Source organism: Ptychodera flava, chromosome 17 (assembly GCF_041260155.1).
Source record: "Ptychodera flava strain L36383 chromosome 17, AS_Pfla_20210202, whole genome shotgun sequence".
NCBI classification, from domain to species: domain Eukaryota; kingdom Metazoa; phylum Hemichordata; class Enteropneusta; family Ptychoderidae; genus Ptychodera; species Ptychodera flava.
Window position 1 is genome coordinate 31,481,935 of NC_091944.1, and position 22,083 is coordinate 31,504,017.

The following is a 22,083-nucleotide window of genomic DNA, read 5'->3' on the forward strand; positions in this document are numbered from 1 at the left end:
TTTAGTCAGACATTTTTGTTCTCATTTATATTAGTCTTTTATGTTATGTTTGAAAATATTGTCTGTCTGCAATATCTCTTTTGGTGGTAAAAAGACATTGATATATTTTTTATTTGTACAGTATTTATCTTCACTCGAAAACTCGTCGTGAGACTAAATTGCTGCCGACTAAAAAAACTCACACACTGAACCAATGTTATATCGATTTTTGTGGATGTAAACTATGTTTAAACACAAATCGCAAAACAAAACACACCTTTTTGGGACCACTAAATTTCCCAAACAGGAGATATATTGCACACGGTATGCCGCTATCTGCCCTCTCAATTCGGTGGGATAGTAGCTCTTCGTTCGATGTACACTCGATATTACGGAATCACGAAGGTCTAGATTGACTGATTCAACATTATTGTACCAATATTCATTTCATTCGATCACAAAAATACTGCTACGAACACATTGATTGAATGAGGTGATAAGTTCATCTAGCAACCGTTTACTGATCTCTTGCAAGTCATGGGACTCATCATCGAAAGCAGCATTAATTAATTGGTAGAGTGTCTTGTTTCCATGGACAATCGGCTAAGCATTCTTCATTCGTCATAATCTTCCAAATTGGTGCAAACAATTAATATTTAACGCTTACCACACATTAGCGTCCTTAGAGGCGAATAATCAAGCAGCAATTACTCTCGGTTAAGACTCTAACAATACTGGCGCCCCACGAATACCAAGCACAGTATCGACAGTATGGTCTAACTCGTTTACACATTTAAAAATTCCAACAACATAGCCAAGATACTTTATAAATGGACAAACCACACACACACACACACACACACACACACACACACACACTATCTCTCTCTCTCTTACAGTTGTAAAACATGCAATTTGGATGCTATCCAGTTGTACAATTCCATAATCATCTTCTTTCAAGGAGTTGTGGTACAATAACTCCGCAAAATGTAAGATATTACAGTCATGATGTTTCTTCGTACATTTCTTCCTTATTTTTACGTGAGATAAGTTTTTGTATGAGCTCTCTCCAAATTAATAGACTGGGGTTGAAAAAAATCATCTGGTTTGAATAATCTTGTAAAATTTACGCTTTCATTCAGGAAAAATATCTAACTATAGACTCGAAGAAAAGGAACATCTGTTTTGTACAGAAATTTATTCTGATAAAATCACAGCGTCACTATCAAGGATAACTGACCTAACAGTCGTTTACGTTTGTTGGTAACTTGATTGTTGTATGTGTCGAGAAATACCATAATAATATAATGTAATCTACATAACATGACTGCCTTTCCATAACAGTCCAGACATAAAATGACAGCGTGACTGCCATGGTGCCGTAACAGGTGAAATCGTTCCTGTTATTTTTAAATTTAATAATTTCAAAACGTGCTCTTTACATGAAGTAGCGTAAGATTTAAACGACGATTTTAATGTTCACAGATAATGATTTGAGTAAAGGAAATACTTCAGAATTACATCGTCTCCCTTGGTTTGATATACAGATGAATGCCGTTTATGGATTTCAACACCAACAGAGACGTACGGCTGGGAGGTTTACTGTCGTCGACGGATAATTCAAATCTATGTATTGTCATGGCAATAGCCACCTTCATCTCATTCATTGCAAAATTCTGGCCAATGCAGTTCCTGCGGACGTAAAAGAAATACTATTGTCAGCATAAAGAACATCGTAAACAGAGAATGAAATGTAGGCCTATTAATTTATTTGGAAGATGAGTGTCTAAAGTTTATGACAAAATATTTTTATATTTGCAATTACATCATACATTAATGGCGAAAATACAGAGTTCTGTCGAAGGTCTGGTAAACGATAGCCTATTGGTCAACAAGCCTATTACATTTTATACTGGACGGCAGTGCATTATTACGGTTGATTAAAAATTAAGATTGTACTAAACATTTTATAAATTCATAAATATGACGGGAAAGCCATGGCTTGTAAATGACATAGATACGATAACGTTTCTCACCTTGGTCCAGCCGCAAACGGTACAAATGCATGAGGCGGTCTGTCCTTCATGTTTTCAGGGGAGAATCTTTCCGGATCGTAAACCTCTGGATCAGGCCAGATATTACCATTGTGATGGCAAGCAAAGATATTGACAGCCGCTAGATGGTCTTTAATAGTTTAAAAAAAAAAATAGTCATTAGGATTGTTGTCACGGCAAAACGGTGTGACTATAGCAAAGTTTTTCATATATGGTCTATTTACTAGTAACATATCGGAAACATTTGTTGTCCTTTTGTGGACAGCGATTAAAAGTGGTATTCTGAGCAGATAACAGAACTCGCTTTGACGTATCGTTGTCATAAATAGAGAAGACGGACACACACGTGCACAGGTGAAATCAAGACGTCGGCGACGTTGTTTTATTCCAGCGTAGCACGCTAAATTATCATATCTCTGAAACTTTTCTCTGCAAATTTACCCTGTCTTCATCTTATCAACATTCTGTATTTGTTGAAGGAACACTGCCATATCGCGTCTGAACATTCCAAATTACGTGCAAAAAGTGCCGATACCTGCACAACTTCGTAAAAAAGAACAATTTATTGGCCTGGAAATGATTACAGTATTATTCGAAAACAAAGACGTGTCAATACATGTGAGTGGAATCAGCATATGAACGAATAGTAATGGTGCTGTCTTATGCTGACCTGCTGGTACTGTACGTCCATCGGGTAAGGTCATTGATTTTGTCAACTTCCTTGCAATGAAAGGCACGGGAGGGTGGAGACGGAGGCTCTCTTTGATACACATAGTGGTGTACGGTATCTTGCTGAGATCATCCCTGGAAATGGTGTCAAAGGTCATGGAATCAATGGCTTTGGCATTGGTGGAACCCAAGGTCCTCAATTTTACAAGCGGATTTACAAACGTAAGTATGTATCAGGGCACATAAAGAATGGTATCAGGGTTCCCAAATTCTTTACTTATCTTCCAAAATCTTAGAAAACAAAAAATATGGAGAATAATGGCTATTATCAAAGACAGTAAAGATTCTTAATGTATGTGATATTCTGTCTACTTGTCTAGCCAAGAATGTTTCTTCTTCAGGCAGAGACCCGTTTTCGATTGGGAAACTATGCTACACCCACCTAACCAAGCCATTCGGGCCGGGCGATGATATTTGCAAGTCAATAGCATCCAAGTGAATATATTCATTGATGACTTTCATCTTAAACACACAATTTCTACTCCAGTCCTCTTTGACTGGTGATACTTGGCAGTGACGATAGTAAGTTTCGTATTATTTCGAGAGATTAATACCAGAGTTCAGCCCTCCAATAAAACAATTTCACCATTATTCTACAGTAACTCGGGTATAATATTTCCTCTCTCTATTTTCCCACTGTTCATCTCTATCCGCAACATTAAAACACCGTCTAAGACTTAGCCAGATCTCGCGTAACCTCATTGCTTCGCAGCAGAGAAGAGGCGGCGCACCACTCATCATGAATACACCACAGAAATCTACTAATGTTACGTAAACTGTACACGGGTTCGGCTTTATATACTATAGCTTGATTTGGTTTCGTATATTTCAAGTCGCGAAAATTCACGAGTAGAATCTGTTAACGCCACACCGGTCCCTCTCTATCTCTACCGATGCTTGCTGTGATACGACCCGCAGCTTTTCCCGACGTAGAGTACAGGCGGGAAAGATGACATGCCTTTCTCCATCACACAATAGCATTAGGGAAAGGTATGGGTTATATCAATCAAACGTTTAACATTACATTAGATCCAATCGCATCCATCCCTTCTCACCATTCAAAGAGTTTCTCTTCTTTACCCTTCATCAGCTCATCGATCTCTTCCCTACATTTATCCTGGTACTCGGGATGTCTGGCAAGGTTGTACAAAATCCAGGAGATCCCACTGGCTGTGGTGTCGTGACCTTCAAACATAAATGTGTCAACTTCATCCCGAATCTCTGCATCAGTCAGACCATTGCCATCTTCATCCTGGTCATGCGCAGAGAGAGAGAGAGAGAGAGAGAGAGAGAGAGAGAGAGAGAGAGAGAGAGAGAGAGAGAGAGAGAGAGAGAGAGAGAGAGAGCCATGTAAGTCTACATATTTAAAGGACCAGTAATGCTAAGTTTTGATTATCTTTTCATCATTTGTAAATCAATTGCAACTTTTTTCTACTCCCCAAAGAATGTTGAAACACTCACTATTTAGCTTGTTAACTTAGCGTCTCTATGTCTAAAATGCATAGTTATTGTTTACATTTGAATTCTAGTCCGGACCAGAAGTCACTTTTCAACAATAACAATGCGGTTTTTAAACGTACGGGCTGGGTTGACAAGCTGAACACTGTATATATCAACATGCCTTTGGGAGTAGAACAAGGAATTATGGTTGACATTCAAAACATAAATGGTGAAAAAATTATCAAACGTTAGCATTACCGGCCCTTTTTTGACCTGATGGCAACAAATGAAGTTGAGAAGATAAAGGAAAACAACCAAAACAACAACAACAAACAACCAAAACAACAAAAACGAAATAAACATACAAAAAATCGTTTAGAAACACGTATGTGTCTGTACAAAGGACGAGCCTTTGATTATGACTTATCGAGTGTGACCTACAGCAAAAAACAGGATGGTTGGACAGTCTCATATACATTACGTTTACTTTTTGTATGTGTCACACAAGTTTTGTAGATAACATTGTAGATAAAAAGAACCGACTCATTTGTGTGTCTGGATAGAGCACACAAGGGAATTGCTAAATTACTAAGCTACTGCAGTGAACTGCAATAAAACTGCTCACACTAATTAGTTTCAGCTGTACCTAGCTTGCAAAGTCGACAACATTGTATGTCCCATGCAGACAGTTTGTCTGGAGAAGTTGAAATAAACAAGATTTGTACATGGACCAGTGCACGGTAAATGTTACATTGTATCGTAATCTTGAACACAGGGGCCAATCGTAAACTTCTATATACAACCCCAGACAGAGCTAGTTTTGCCTTTGGAACGAGCAGAATTTTTTTGTCAGTATCAAGTAACCTTGGTCAACACTAAAGTGGCCACGGGTGAAACAGAAACTGCCCAGTTATAACACACTACACGCCAATCTGCCTGCTGGCTACAGCTGAAACTAATTAGTGTAAGCAGTTTTATTGCAGTTCACTGCAGTAGCTTACTAATTTAGCAATTCCCTTGTGTATTCTATCCAGACACTCAAATGAGTCGGTTCTTCTTATCTTCAATGTTATCTACAAAACTTGTGCCACGTACAAAAAAGTAAACGTAATGTATATGAGACTGTTCAACCATCCTGTTTTTTGCTGTACCTTGGTGGAAAGCAATATATCCAAGAAATCCAAGTATCTTGAAGTTCTCTTGTTTTCGTTCTCTTTCGTCTGCCCAAAACTCAAAGCCCTCCTTCTGTCGGCGATTACTTGTCTGGCCTCATTGTGAACAAAGTCACACGCTTTCTTGAACTGGTAGCCATGGTAACTGATGTTGAAGATCGAGTCAATCAAGTAGGGTGGGAAGAAAAAGCGGAGTAATATCAGTTCCGCTAACCGATAAACAGACTTCACGTATGGATCTTCACTGAAATGAAACACAAACAATTACTAAAACTTCATTTGCATTATTCAAATGAACTTAACCCGCCTCCTACCCCTCTTATACCATATGAACAGTGTATAGTCTCGTTGGCATGGTTTGTATAATGGTGTAAATTTGTAGTCAAACTGCTGCCCATCATTCAAATGTTCGTCAAGGCTCGATTTCCGAAATCAAACACTAGTGTTATTTACATCACCGGTCAAGAACCAATCACACTCCGGTTTTAAATGAACAAATGGCGTTTGTTTCTTGCAAGGACTTTGAATCAACTAATAGAACTCAGTGTCTGGCTCCACTGCTTAGGCAGACAATTATGTTGACAATGGCTGGATGAAAGTCGAAGCAAAGTTTGTCATAGGCTGTGTGGCCTTAACCACAGCATTGTGTGCGTTTTTTTCCACATAAACACGTATTTGGCAAGGAGGCAATTAAACTTTCCACTACGAAAATATACATTTTAGTACTGTTCTAGTATTCCTGCCGCAAAAACAGACCTATATTAAGGAAAACAAAAGGTTTCAATATTCACAACTCATTTTTTGCTCACGTGTTCACACACGTGAGGATATGTCGCAGCAATGTCTGTCTGTCTGTGTGTCTGTCGGTGTCTGTCTGTGTGTGTGTCTGTATGTCTGTCCGTCTGTCTGTCTGTCTGTCTCTCAAAAACGGCTCATCAGATCAGAATCAAATATGGTACATAGATTCAGTTAGCAAATGGCAAGAATTGATTAGTTTTTGGTGGGTGTGGCTTGCTTACTTTTCGCTCATTTGCATAATTAATGATTTTAGAAAAAAACATATATATATTGACAACGACTGCACACAATTTGATGAGATTTTCTACAACTGTTGATCACTCCAAGATATATCGGCTGTGAAAGATATTAAGGTGTGACATAAAAGGTAATGGATAATTTGCATATTTAATGAACTTTCCTTATTAGTGATATATATGTGATTTGACTTGATCAAAATTGATGAAAGTTTGTATGTATATTGAAGATACTATGATTTAATATTATTGAAAGTCATTAAAGCATTTTTACTTCATTTAACTCTTAATTTGCATATTTAATGAACCTTTGAAGTTAGGGATATTTATTTGAATTGATTTGACCAAAAATGTTGAAACTTGCTATGTACATTAAAGATACTATGATATAACATTGTTGAAAGTCATTAAACATTTTTACTTCAGCCAATTCCTTATTTGCATATTTAATAAACTTTCCTAATTACATATATATATCTGAATTGACTTGACCAAAGTTGATGAAATTCGCTATGTACATTGAAGATACTATTATTATTTTTATTATTATTATATCTTTATTTCGGACTTGAGCGTCCATATAATAGTCAAATAAGGCAATAGCATGAAAATTCAGTTACAAAATAAATTATGTTGAAAGATAGAAAAATTGATTATATCTACATACATAATCTAATGGGTTCTTTTTAAACAGACATTTAAACATAGAGTAACTTATTCCAGTGTTTTACCATCTCTGAGTTGAAATACAATGATTTACATACATTTCGTACAATTGCATTGCTACTTTTCAAAAGTCTTTGTCTCAGGCTGTTTATCTGATTTCTCAGAAGAGCATCAAAGTTGCTTATTCTGTTAGATACAAACATTAGACTCGCGCTGCTCCGTTTCTCATAACCCAATAACAGTCGTGCAGCATTATTGTAAGCAACTTTCAATTTTCTCAAGACATTTGCATAATAGTTTAAATAGAATGCATTTAACATGAAAAGTACACATGTGGAATTTTCTCATTAGCATATTCGCTACTACGTAAAAATATCTCGTCTGCCGCTCAATGTCATCATCATCTCTGAAATGGTCAGTTAACACGAACCCTAGATGTTTTTTCTTAACAACAAAGGTTAATTTAACCCCGTTCAGATACCACATGGAATGCGCCGAATCTTACTGTGATTCGCAAACACGCACATACAGTTAGTCTTTTTACTGTTGAAAATGATGTCGTGAATATCACTATAATGAGTACAGAGATCTATTAACTTTTGTGTACCTTTGACAGAAGGACTAATCAAGCAGATATCATCCGCGTACATTAAGTGATTAACAAAAATGCCACCAATATTACAGCAAGTATTCAAGTTTGATAAGAGAACACTCAAATTATCAATATAGATATTAAAGAGCTTGGTGATAAAATACCACCTTGCTTTACACCGTTGTGACAGTAAAACCCTCAGATAAACATGTACCCCAACGAATAATAATAATTTGAGTTCGATACCATTTGACAAGAAATCTGACAAGGTAAATGGGAATTTTACGTTGAATTAATTTCTTGAAAAGCGTCCAATGGTTCACTCTGTCAAAAGCCTTAGAGGCGTCCATAAATGTAATAAATACATTACTACCATGTTGTCTATAATAATTGATAATTCCTTCAAAATAAAGACGCACATATCAGTGGAATGTCCTGACTTAAAACCAAATTGGTTATCAGTCGTTCCCAGATAAGAATCAATGTGACGCAATAAAACAAGTTCAATTATTTTAGAAGCAATAGTGGAAAGTGCAACAGGACGATAATTGTTTTTATCTGTAATATCACTATTTTTGTCTTTGATAATTGGAACAAGGATAGTGTTAGAAAGTCGTCTAGGGCAAACTACATGGACAAGCATAGCTGTTAAGCACATACTTAGCAAAAACAGAAACTTTCTGACTGGCAAATATAAAGTGCTCAGCGGCAAGATAATCTGAACCAGACGTTTTTCCAGTCTGTAGCTTACTAATTGCATCACTTATGTCACCTGGTAATACAGTGAAATTGTCTTGCAGTGAACAACTGTTCATAGCATCTAAAACAAATTCCTGATCCCTATTATTGTTTACAGAATTATAAATATCATGATAATGGTTACGCCACATTTCAACAATATTTGCATCACCTGTACATCCATTAACATTATTTGGCCTACTCAAATTTTTAGTATTGTTAACAGACTTCCAAAATTTGTCATAATTGCTAGAAGACAGATTTTTCGCCATAGCATCGGCTTTCATCTGTTCCTCATTACGGCGACACAGACGCAGAGCATACTTAAACTGCGCATGCGTGCGGCGTTTAAGGTCATACAATGGACCTGTCCTGGTTTACCAGAATCACGCCAGAGCTTAAACGAATCACGTGCAATAGAATGAATCTGTCTCACATTGTCATTCCACCCTGGAATATTAGAATTCGTACTTTTGGTGGGTGGTGTAATTTTAGTGCCAGCAACATATAAACTATCAATAATATTGTCATAAAACTTCAAGATACAATCAACATGATTGGAATTATTACAATGAATATCTTTACAACATAATGCTTCCGTTGGAATATCAACTTCAGAAAGAAGCCTATCTGAATTCACATAATACTCATTGCGTTGATTAGTACTAACCTTGGACCAGTTTAAGCGTACCTCTGTATCATTCTTAACCGAGTCATTACTTTCACATGAAGGTATGGTACCAATGTCACACTTAATACTAAGTGGGAAATGGTCAGAAACGATTACATCATACAAAATTTCTACAGACTCAATACATTGATGAGCTGTGTATGAAGAAATACAATGATCTAGCCAGGATGTTGTGCCATGCACGTCACTAACATATGTGAAAGAATTTTCTGGTAGTAAGACATTATCTGACACAAAATAGTTGTATTCGTTACAAAAGCTCAGCAATGATTTACCAAAGAGGGAGTTGTGATCTGAATTCCAGTCTCCAATTATCATTGTACTGTAACAGTTGCTAGACTGAGCAATAGAATGAACCTTTGCTAAATATTCAGTGAAATCATCATGATTTTCCCTATTACAAGTAGGCATGTAAACACAGAGTATTAACATTTTACAATTGTCATTGGCTACCTCAATTCCAATGATTCTATTATCATTGAACGAACGTACTGTTATCATGTGACCAATAGATTTACGCCATAAAATGGCAACCCCTCCAAACGGACGACCGATCAAAATATTTTCACCTGTATCAACAGGGGACTCCCCATAGTAGTCAAACTCTTTATGAATACGAGATAAAAACGAAATGTCATCTTTAGTCAGCCAATGCTCTTGTAATAAACAAATGTCATGAGTATCGCACACTTCTCTAACAGTTTCAAGTGAATTCTTGATAGAGCGACAGTTATACGAAACGATCCGAATATTCTCCATCTAGGATTTACGAGGTTGGTAAAATTTCCGAATAAGGACACCTTCCGGCCAGTGTGCGAAATTAAGAGAAAATAGCTTCAGGTCATAAGGACCTGCACCAAGCCAAAGCTTCAGGTCCTTACAGAAAACTGCGGTCCTCAGTAAATGCAGTTGTTAACGACCTGTATTACCATTAAAGTCAACACTCTCTCCACCAATAATATGCTTTTGAATTTTGTAATCTTTAATTTTCCATGTCCTTTTATTAATAGAGTCAGCAAGTATTCACTCCAAAGGAATATTATTCACATAGATAGCAGAATAGTGCAAGTGAATGATCATGAATCATTCAACTACATGATATGGAATCTGAAAAAGATCACAGCCCTTATCTTCCTAACTGTCATGCGCATGGATTTATCAATTGTACACTACACTAGGGCATGTGATATTGTGATTTGGAAATGTTTGGCGAGCTGAAAATCTTTTCTGAAATTAGCCAACACGAGTGGTAGAAGAGTGAGTGAATAGCTTAATTAGTACCCTGAAAACAGTCATGAGTAAGGGGAGTGTATGAATAAATTTTTTATGTAAACATTGATCACTACATCCTTTTATTATAATGTAAAACAGAAGGGAAAAAATAACTGGTTTGTATTTTGATATGACGTATGGATTACTTAAGTTCAACATTTTTCAAAAAATAAATATGCTTAAATGTGGCCTCTGTTGCATTCATGAAGAAACAGATTAAGTTATACTTTTGATCAAAAGGACAAGTATCGCAACTTTTCTAGATTGTTTTTTCATACAAGTCTTTTCATTAAAATAGTATACGGTATACATATTAGATAAATTGACATTAAGACAAAAATCTACTACGAGAACAGTGCTGTCGATTAAACATATTTGGTTTTGAACATGGAGGTATCTTTTAGCTCCATGGTTTTGAACTACATGTACGCCCGATATAAGGACTAGATGTTACACGACAGCGCAATTGTGCTACCTGCAGTCGACAGTCAAGTTTACGTTTCGCTGCGTTTGTTTGTGGACCGCTAGAACATTTTGCTTGCTCGTTGGTCTTCAACCCAAAGTTCACAAGGCCGACTGTTGTACATTTTATAAAACAAAGCGGCCTTGTCGTAACAGTTTTGTCGAGTTGCACGATCCGTCTTGTATACTCACTCTCAGAGGCCGAGAGTAGGGCTTCAAATTGTTTCTATGTATACCGTTTTACGACTGGCGTGCAAAACTCACCGTCATCCTGGGCTGTAGCCTAAATGTCGCAAAAATTGCGTCTTTTAAGAGTTTACGGTATCATTAACTGATTGTGTCGCGATGTTTTTCAGCAGTAGGCCTATCGAGTGTCTGTCAAACTTTTCAGAGTCATTTTAATAACTTTAAGCTTTCAAAGGGCGATGAGACCCAGCAATCGCTCAGGCAAAACTTTTCGATCAGAAATTATGCATTCATTTCCGCGAGTGACGTGTGCCGTTCATGTTGTCTGCAATTTCTATACGCTCGATCTAGATAGCAAAATGAGAGCGGCGTTTGTCATGTGTATTTTTCCAATGAAATCTTGCTGCAGCAGCATATTAAACTCCTCTATGAACCGTTTATGTTTTGAACGCTTCTATTGAAAATCAAAGTAAAGAAAACTGAGTCAGTTTGATAAAATGAAGGGCTGTATTATAAATTCCGAAAAGTTGAAGTGTGGAACTAGTGAAGTGATACTGGGTGTTGTCGTCATATAACACCGATATGCTAACATTACCAGGGTACACTCACTAGACGAGTATTATTATAATATTATATCGCATTGTTGCACAATCAATCCATTCCATTGCCAGAATCTGCATGCACGGACGTAATTCATACTGATCTGAATATAATTAGCTGCACTGTGCTTTGCGCGCCGATCGCAGGGATTAGACTATTAGTAAATGTAAAATGTCGCAAAATAAAAAATTACTATGTTGCGACATTGTCAACCCCCCTCCCTGTCGGGCGTACCATAGCAAATTCCCTACTACCAGGATACAAAGTGCGATCAACCCTGTTGCCCCGCACTCCTTCGGTGGAAAACATAAATAGGTGCATGGCATTCAAGTCTGAATTACATGATTCAAAGTCAGTCATCATCTGCATCTGTTAGAGGTCTTGACGGAGAAATTTAAATTATTTATTCCAAATTCCAGTCGGTCATAAGGACCGACATGTTGCTGAAAACTTTTGGCCCGACGAGAAATCTGTCGGTCTCGGACCGTCGGACCGACGTTAGGGAACGAGCACAATTAACGGCAGGGGGGGGGGCGGAAGAGAAAATATGTGGTGCGTATATTTTTTACAGGCCCCCCCCCTAACACCAGCAAAAATTTTAGTGGCCCCCCCATCACCGGCAACAAAATTTTTGTGGCCCCCCCCCCCTCCCCAAAAAAGAAAGATTACATAGGTACAAAGTTGTACACATATATATAATCCTTATAACTTTTAATATATGCTTTAGTGAAAACAACATTCTTGCATTCTTGAAATAAATAATAAACAAATAAATATATAAATAATAAACAAATAAAATAACTTTACTTCAACTGAGTATCTGTATGATGTTTTCAGATGTTGGGGAAAAATGTATAACATGACCGTTGTGATTTCAATGCACTTTCCACAACCCAGTGTCTGCCTTTCTATGACTACCCAAGATATTCAATGTTACTCCACTGTAATGAAAGTCTGCCATTGGAATAGTCCTTCATGGGCTAACTATAAAGACCCATTAATGCCATTTTTTCCTCCCTTTTTTTCAGTATTTTTTTCCTGTGTGTCCACTACGTATTCTAGTTCTGAACTGCCTATTAGCCAGTCCACATTCCTGTGTGGAACAGGTTGAATGGTTATTTGAGGAAAAATAGGCAGTCCATAGCAGTCACAACCTGCCACATGCCAGTATTGGAAATATGACATGTTAAAATTTGAACATTCATCACTGGCTATGAATGTGAAATCAGACTCAGCCATGTGAAGTAACCATTCATTAGCAGTCCTATTGAATTCATGATAGAAGGGAAGATTGTCAATGGATTGAATGGTAGCTTACACATGTGGCGGTAAAAATTTAGACATGCATTAATAAACTCCAAGGACTGACTTGTTGTCAATTCTCATGTTTTCACATCCCTATTGTCTATTTAATTTAAATAAATTAGGCGGCACTCATGTGTAGAGTTGATTTTACTTGGGTTAAGTTTTTCAGGTGAAATTACTCATGTTTGCACTATATAAATGCCACGTGGGTCACATTTACCAGTTAAATTGTTCTCAGACTTAAATATTTAGTGGCTACAGAAGCAACGGTTTGCCATTTTAAAGTGACAGTATAAAGCTGTAAGTTTTTGATTTTGTTAATATTTGTGTTATGTATCAACTGCACTTACTTCATTGGTTTACAAATTTAAGTTGAATTAGCTCGTTGATATTATCAATACAACCAACATACACTTTGTGTGCATGTATATTATAAAAGTTCACTGTTATTGTGTTCAATTGAAGTTTAGTCCAGACCAAAATGTGTTTACCAACAATAACAATGCTGACTGTACATAATACAGGTTGTGAAGACTGGATATTTGAACGTGTTTTAGAAAATAGAATAACATTAGCAATACTGGCTAACATGATTTTGAAAAGAGAGAAAAACCTGTAGTCGATGTACGAAGAACACAATTTCTGCCAAAATTATGAAGTTACAGCCTCATAAATATAATTAGCATTAGTTTCATTCATCTCCATTCAAAAAAACGAGACCAGGGATTTTCAGTATAAACCAATGGATATGACAAGAGGGAAGTCATGCAGATGGCTACAAACGTCTGTGAGCAGCCTCTAAATTAAATCAGCACAGATAAAATTTTAAACATCGTTTATTTTATTTTCAAAATGTGCAATAATAACACATGTTCACCGCTAAATATCCATATGATCGGAACCTGCATTCTATTGAAAGGTACTCACATTTCCAGACGTAATATGGTTGGATCTGTCATTAAATTTTTCTCGTACGGTCCATGTTTTCGCGTACGTCCGTCAGCAACTGGCTATGATGTGCAGTCATGTACATGTACGTCAGATCATCACACAACGACGAACACACTTGCGACGGTTCCGCATCTGCCATAGTAAAACTTTCGCGATTACAACTTACATAAAACTTAATGGAAACGCAGTACAGGTACTGTTGATCCCAAAACCGTTCAAAAGTCGAGCCGGATGAACTAGCGGTTCTGACGATGTATGATGTCGTGACTTTGGAAAGAGTTGTGTTGGAAGAGTGGACGGGACGCAACAGGGTATGAACGTAAGTAGCTGTGGAAACGCAGCTATCTGTTGGCGGGGTAGCGGGGATCGCTATGCGGGTCAAAGGTCAACCGCGGGTTGACCTTTGACCCGCATAGCGATCCCCGCTACCCCGCCAACAGATAGCTGCGTTTCCACAGCTAGAACGTAAGGGTCCCGTTAATGAGTACGCTTGGATTTAACGAGGCTGATCAGAATTGCAACAGGGTTCACTTAGTGTGTTGGACGTCCGTATTTTACATGTAACTGATCTCTTCATATAAAGTCAATTTTTGCTTATTGGAAAAATCTAAAGGAACAGTTTACGCGTACTTGAAATGTCAAAATTTTGCGACGATCACGACCCTTGACCTTTCGAATTTGACCAATGCTTTGTGTTCCCACACGATCGTTGTCGGATATCACATTGCATCTCTCAAATGAGATTGCGCAGATTTTTTTGAAGTATGGCTGTTCAGACCAGCTGAATCTCACGAATTATGGCTGATTTCTCGGTCATTTCTTCCCCCAGTGACGACACATTTTGAGTCAAAACAGCAAGTGAGTTAGGTCTAAGTGGTAATGTTTCAGTTGGCATGAAGGTAAAGTGTATTTCCCCGCGACAGTGTTGGATGCAGTGGCCGAGATAGCAAGTCGTCGTGGACGATAATTTTCCATTCATCCGGTAAGTATTTGAAATGCATATTTATAAAGGGCAATTACGAAATTAGTATGCCTTATAGAGAGGCTTTTCTCTGCACATTGATGTTTTCCCTGGAAGCTTGGTTTTGTATATGGCCCGACATTTTTAACCCGAGCTTTAGGGGTGAAAAGAAAGTACGTATCTGTATACCTGGACAGGGCGGAGGGAGGTGTACAGTGTGGCCATTAACGCAAAACAAAGCTGGGCTTGAACAACGCCTAAGCTTAGTTTGCGTCCATGGTCTCACTCAGTGCAAAAACACTGCTATAAAAAAATAGGCGAAATGAAAATATTAAAAAAAACCAAACTACCGGTAGATCGTAGGATGAACATGGCTATGTAAACTTATGATTGTTTGTACCACCCGGTCTTACTTGCATTTTTTACTTCTTTTGTACATGGTTACTTTTAAAATCCATTGTTAATATGATATTGCCAGGTAAGAAGCCTTGTATTGAAAGACAGAAAAAATGTTTAGAAATGTGATACGTCTTAATTTTCAAGGGACAGCAGCTGTAATTTTTATTGAGTTCAATAACTTGTTTTGCCTAATGTATTAACATACTTTCTTGTATTGATTCAAATTATGAATTGTGATGCCCTCACTTTGTAAAGATGTACATAAATTAATCGGTATAGTGGCTGTGGCAACTAGTCAAGTCAATACAACGTACACAAGCACATTTCTAGACATATATGTTACATTTTCAATGTATTAATTTTGCACTCGCAAAGATGTATGTAAAAAATTCCTCTATGTGTATGTAACAAATCACACACATGTTCTGAAACTTTATTGTAAAGTTGTCGTCTTAATAAATGTTGCTAAGTTCATTCTCTCCTTTCTGTTTCATTTCAGTGTGCATGTCAGCCAAGGCCCAAGAGAACTTTGGCAAGAATAATCATGACTTACATAAAGAAGTCTTCAATGTCAAATTTCAAAACAAAATAGGACATGAAAGACGAGACTTGGCCAGAGTTAAATGAACTCTTTTAAAAACTAATCTTTGACTAAATCACTTTTCACTGTGTCTATGAAATTTGTTAAAGCCAAAAATTTATTAAATTGGTCATCAGACTTACAGATATGTTTTGTGCTTTTTATTTTGAACGTTTGGAAAGGTGAGTCTGCTTGTGTTTGCTGTGTTCAGGTGAGTCAGAGTTGCTTTTAACTCTGTTTTGGCCTGTCTTAGTTTTAGGCCAAATATGGTTAAATTACATATCCAACCAATTGTAGTACTTGATTTTACTGGAATTTGATTTCACTTATTTGATGTTTGCTTACACCTTGCAAACATGCAAATGTAACAATGTTTACCAAATTCATAACGGCAACATCAAAATAAGTGAAATCGGGTGTCAAATCAGTACTTTTCATGGTGCTCTTTTTCTGCCAGGATGACCCTGTCATTCATATGTGCATTCAAAATAACCATTGGTTCACATACATGTGAGTGGATTCAGAATAACCATTCATTCACATGTGTGTGAATGGCTAGCTCATTTAAATATTTCGGCCTATACACATGTTACCAACGTGCTTCTGAAATGAATGTGGACTGCCTGACTGCCTATTCCCTATGCACATGCATTAAGCCATGCCAACTAGCCATGTGAATGCTAATTTCACATGGTACTGACAGGCATTCCTGTTCTATAAGGGATTCCTATAGCATGATGAAATAACCAGTTTCAACCGAGCCTCTGTATCATTACCAACCATTATTACTGATGACAAATGAAGTCAATTTTCAATAATAATATTGCTCATTTTACACATAACAACTGCATTGTGAGGTTTAAGACTTGGTATTTCATCATGCTACAAGAAGTTTAACAAGGAACTCCAGCTTCACAGGGAACAAAAATGCTGAAAAATATTCTCTGTCTGTCATGGTGTAAAAAATTTTGGTGGCCCACCCCTTACTTTCCCTGGAATTTTCATGGCCCACCCCAAGAACACTCATTTTTTTTCGTGGCCCCCCCATTTTCTCTTCCGCCCCCCCCCCTGCCGTTAATTGTGCTCGGTCCCTTAATTCGCACACTGCTTCCGGCCATACATCGGGGGACATCAAGGACGCAAAGTTTTCAGATTTTACGGCGACACAAAACGAAGCATATGTGTCATATTTGGTTGGAAGTTTTTCACAATCACTGATGTCAATACGCATAGTTTCCTTGATATACCGCACAAGGTGTTCAGTGTTCGTCTCTGGCTTCAGTCGACTCACGAAGACGCGTTTACTTTGCGACGTTGCTTGTTGAAGTCCAGTGTGCTTTCTTTTTCCAAGTATAATTTATTTCGAGTTAACTTTGCGGGTTGAATCAGTCCCTTGTTCGATGAGGCGGGAGCACTAGTATCACGGTCATTGGACGACACCGGATTCTTGAACTGCCCATTTGCAACCACATCGGCATAGCTTTTATGTCTCCGCCTGTATGTAACTGTGGTAAAACCATTTTCAGTTGTATCTGGCATATCGTTCTTGTCAGCCGTAGCATTCTGACTACATACAACTGTCCTGTCCGCATTCTGTTCCAATTCAGCATCTTCATTATCACATTCATTCACCGAAGCACTGTTAACAGGTGTCTGGTCAATGTCAAGCACTTTGACTGAATCAACAATGGGCGATTTCGCTTCAACGTGCGTATGGTCGATGTCGGATATTTGCAGACGTGCTCCTACCTTGGAGTTCTGAGGAACATCCAATATTCGATCTTTGATTTGTCGAATATCATCAGAGGTGGTCAAATAAAGTTTTGACATATTGTCAACACCGAGTTTGAGAGTATCAATGTCATATTTCATCTGATTCATTTGTGACAATAAAGACGACACATCGATGTGATTGAAATTGACTGGCGGCAACTTCGTTAGATCCTTCGCTACAAAACACGGGATCTCATCTACTTCCATCTCATGTAAGAGAGTTAAAATGTCTTGAAGATTCGACTGTGATTTATTTGGCCCCTTTCGACGCTTAAACAGTTGGGATATAACATTATTGAAAATCATTAAGCAGTTTTACTTCATGCTTATTTACATATTTAATGAACTTCACTGATTAGGGATATATATCTGAATTGACTCGACCGAAGTTGATGAATCTTGCTACATATATTGGAGATACTATAAAACAACATTATTGAAAGTCATTGAACTTTTTTACTTTAGCCAATTTCTAATTTGCATATTTAATGAACTTTCCTAATTAGAGATATTTATCTTTATTGACAAGATCAAATTTGATGAAACTTGCTATGTACATTAAAGATACTATGATACAACATTGAAAGTCCGCATTTCTTTAGCCAATTCCTTATTTGCAAATTTAATGAACTTTCCTAATGAAGGATATTTATCTGTCTTGACTAGACGAAAGTTGACGAATTGCTGTGTACATTCAAGACACTATGATACGACATTATTGAAAGTCATTTAACATTTTTACTTCAGCCAATTCCTAATTTGCATATTTAATGAGAACATTTCAGTCAATTCCTAATTTACATATTTTAATGAGCTTGCTGATTGGGGATATACACTTGGATTTAGAATTAATCTGTGGTGAATATTATTCATTATGTTGATCATAACACTTTCAATGAAGTTGCAAGCATGTGGCAAGGGTTCAAATTTACACATGACTGCAATATATAATGAAACACGTGAGCATTTTCAGTTCATATCTGGTAAAGAAAGATTACTTACTTTGCTGTTTGACAGTTGCTTTTATAACTGAAGGCGCATCTCAATAAAGTGTCCAACGTCATCTGGCTAACTGAGTTTTGAACTTCGATTGATTTGCTGTGGTCGATGCTGGCCCACTTATCCTAGATATAATGAAAATTAACAACATTATGATGTGTTTTACATTTAGGTCGACTAAAGAAGATCCTTTCTGTTAGCGGTAGCGAGGAAACTGGCCCCTATGACGCACATTTGCGATATCTAACGTTGATTACCTGTAAGCTCTCAATTTTTTGCAGTATTTTTGTCTTGTTTGTTACTGACGTGTTGAACTCACATATCATATCTAAATGCTGAGTGTTCCAATTGTCTGCTCAGGATGTGCTAGTGCGTGTGTGTATTACGGAACGTAGTTGGTGACAGAAATCTTGTCCTGCAGATTGTCGTTTGTCAACAATAACTTCGCACAACGTACAGATCGTGATATATGGTCAAGGGCAATAACTTCTATTTTGTCATAATAAAAGGAGAAAGACGAGAAACTGTACTTGTTGTTTTGTAAAAAAGAAATAACAATAAACATATCGAATGTTATATCCCTCTACAGGTGATTGTTGGAGAAAAGCTGTTTCGAGTGCTTTGTAAATGTACCGATTATGATCAGATGCAGTATTTTTATTGATAGTCGTGCCAGCGGCTTACTGACTACGCATGCGCAGATTTATAATATACTATGCGAGTAACCGGAAGTGTACCCGACTCACATGGGCGCCCCCATATTTTTTTGAGTGCTCGTAAATAAACAAATACGAAACTTTCAAAGTATTATTTTATAAGATGCAATTAATAAAATGTATCTATTTTATTAGCCAGTAAGTATTATTATCCTCCTTGTCACTAATACAAAATATCGTTACTATCATGCCTAGAAAAAAGAAAAAGAGAGAAAACTGTCGTGCATATGGACGAGGGCATTAGCAAAGCATGCTGGAATTTAATTTTAGAAAAGCGCCCCCCGTGCCAATAACTAAACACAAAATTGGCAGTTTTTAGACGGAACGCTATAATTTTCAGTTTGCAAGTGGAAGTTGGCAGTGCAGTTAAAATTGCAACGATAATGATCATGTGGCACAATACGTCCCTTGTTAAACACAATAGGTTGTTATCATGTTGAAAATTGCCAATTTTTGTCCAACATTTTTACACACTATAGAAAATCTATACCTGCAGGGTCTGACATCGTCTACGTTAACTGTTTCACCAGAGGGTAAACTGGGCATAGTTGTCGCACAAACGTATATAGCAAGTAACAATTCATTCTATTTTATCATGAATCAAAACAAATAAAATTTCTAAATTTTACCCCTGGGGCGACACCAAGGGCTGAGCCCTATATAATATTACTGAATAATAAAGTTATCTTTACCAAATAAAGATGTTTTCCAGTAAAATTGTAGGTTACTGTTCTACAAACGAGTCCACTACCACCACCACCACCATCATCATCATCTTCGTCGTCGCCTTTTTCGTCTTTGTCGCCCTGATCGTCATTGACGACATCATTATCTTTCTCGTCTTAAATCTCAAGTCATTTAACACTGATCCTGATAATTGACCGTGTTTCCATACAGAAATATTATTTTACAGAATGATAAATGTCCATTGTTTTGCATATTTTTCGAAATTACTTACAAGCATGATTTTGGTGGACTCACTGAAAACATTGACGTAAGGTTTCAGGATATCAAAGTGAAATCCAGGGGTCAACAACCTTCTGTTTCTTGCCCACTTCTTTCCGTTACTTAGCAACAAGCCATCGCCAAGCCATGGACGTAGTGTGTCGTAGATAAAGTCGGCTTTTGGCTCTGCAGAAAGAGTAAAATCGAAATAAAACTTTGTCGTACTGACTAAAAGACGAGTTTGGACATTGTAATATTACGTGTTCATTACGTTTTACAGCCGAATTGACAGTGCCTTAACTTCCCATATCGGTCATTAGCTACCAACTATCACGGATTGGTGTGAACTGTTGATTAATTCTTTGAGTGCTGTAATATTTCCACCAAAATTTTAGTGAACATTATCACCGATTTTTTATGAATTTTTTATTTTGATTTTAATTTTTGGAACAAATGGACATCAAATTTCATAAGCTACGGTTTGTTATCAAAATTTTGGCAAATATCTGAGAAAATTGAGTGGGGTAAATTTTATCAAGGCTACACAAATTGACTTTGGCGCTCAAAGGATTAAGATCTCGTGTTCAGTTACTGATCTCCGCAAAAACGTAGACAAACGCCATTGAATGATACTAGTAGTCTATAGTAACTTTTTCAGTGACTTTAAAAGTCACGAAGTCAACATGAACACAGTTTTCACCCTTTGGATCTTTCTTATGTTTTTTATACACTCACCTGAGGTTGCTAACAACACTTTGACACTATCAGGGTGTGATACAGTCACGGCACAGGTAAACGCTCCTATCCAGAACTTGAAGGCATAGTTGTACTTGGTGCTAGCCGCTGCTTGCTGGTCAAATCCTTCATCTCCACCGTAAAACTGTAAATGAGAAATTGATTAAAACGAGATCGTAGAGTATGCAAAGGCGGGACTCCGAATCCTAAAGTGACAACCGGATTTTATACTCCCGGCCAGTACGAAGCATGCACATATAGGCCTACATAATACATTCAAAACGTAGGCCTCTGTGACAATGTCTGAGACCTTTGCCCCGGGGACCTCTCCGACCTCTGTTATTCGGTATTCTGATAAAGTTCAATGTATAGGGCTTACCAAATTCACGTGACCAAAGAACCAATGCGCCTGAGGGCCACCGAAATCTTTGAGCACTCGCTTGTGTTCGTTCATTTGACGTAGTGACTGGACCAGCTTGACCAAGACGGTGATCGTAATCGCAACAGTTATGGCTACCAGTACAACGTCTGCACGCAGGAACAAGCCTGCTTTTCTGGTGAGCTCAGAGATGAAAGTTTGGGCTGTCATTTTAGTTCAGTATCCTAGGCTTCGTCAACTCTTGCACGAGCGCACTGCAATTCCCCTTGAAACACCAGCCGTCACCGAGGGAGAGCTTGTTCTGCTGCGGTCTTTGCGAGACTGCAGTAAATTAAAATAGGCTTTAGCAGCACTCAGACAAATCCTCTGAGCTCAGCAACAAGGTGACCCCTGTGCTTATGCAATGTCAGACAAATGCAACTCACATGATCACATGCATCCAGTGACATAATCACGGGCTGACGTGGAAATTTCACGGGCGTCGTACTACTGTAGTCGTAGGCTCAGGTGCAGCCAACGAACAATGCACTTTCTAATGGGTCCTTCCTGTGATAAGATACTTTGTGCATGACAAGTAATGTGAACTGACTAATTTTAAGTCCAGAGGGTTATTACAATGAATTAATCATTACAATTATTAACAATTAATTGTAATTAGCTGTTCATAATTTGCCTTCCAACTAAAAATCTTTTGACTTCCCCTACCGCACTCAAACTTCATTTTG

The 22,083-nt window shown here is 37.6% G+C and overlaps 1 protein-coding gene across 2 annotated transcripts; it reads right to left on the reverse strand.

Annotated features, from left to right (window-relative positions):
• Nucleotides 1-1,166: 1,166 nt before the first annotated feature.
• On the reverse strand, nucleotides 1,167-21,752 carry LOC139116061 (cytochrome P450 4F4-like). 2 transcript variants are annotated; one of them, XM_070678568.1, is made up of 9 exons: nucleotides 21,359-21,752; nucleotides 20,980-21,124; nucleotides 20,258-20,430; nucleotides 18,587-18,708; nucleotides 5,354-5,618; nucleotides 3,818-4,014; nucleotides 2,704-2,837; nucleotides 2,016-2,163; nucleotides 1,167-1,671 (listed from the first exon to the last, which is right to left on the reverse strand). In XM_070678568.1, the coding sequence occupies exons 1-9, from the start codon at nucleotides 21,566-21,568 to the stop codon at nucleotides 1,497-1,499; spliced, it is 1,569 nt and encodes a 522-aa protein (XP_070534669.1). In that variant the 5' UTR covers nucleotides 21,569-21,752; the 3' UTR covers nucleotides 1,167-1,496. The 2 variants fall into 2 exon arrangements, with proteins under 2 accessions (XP_070534669.1, XP_070534670.1); XM_070678569.1 differs by having other exon boundaries at nucleotides 1,355-1,671; nucleotides 5,354-5,519; nucleotides 21,359-21,635.
• Between the last annotated feature and the right edge of the window lie 331 nt (nucleotides 21,753-22,083).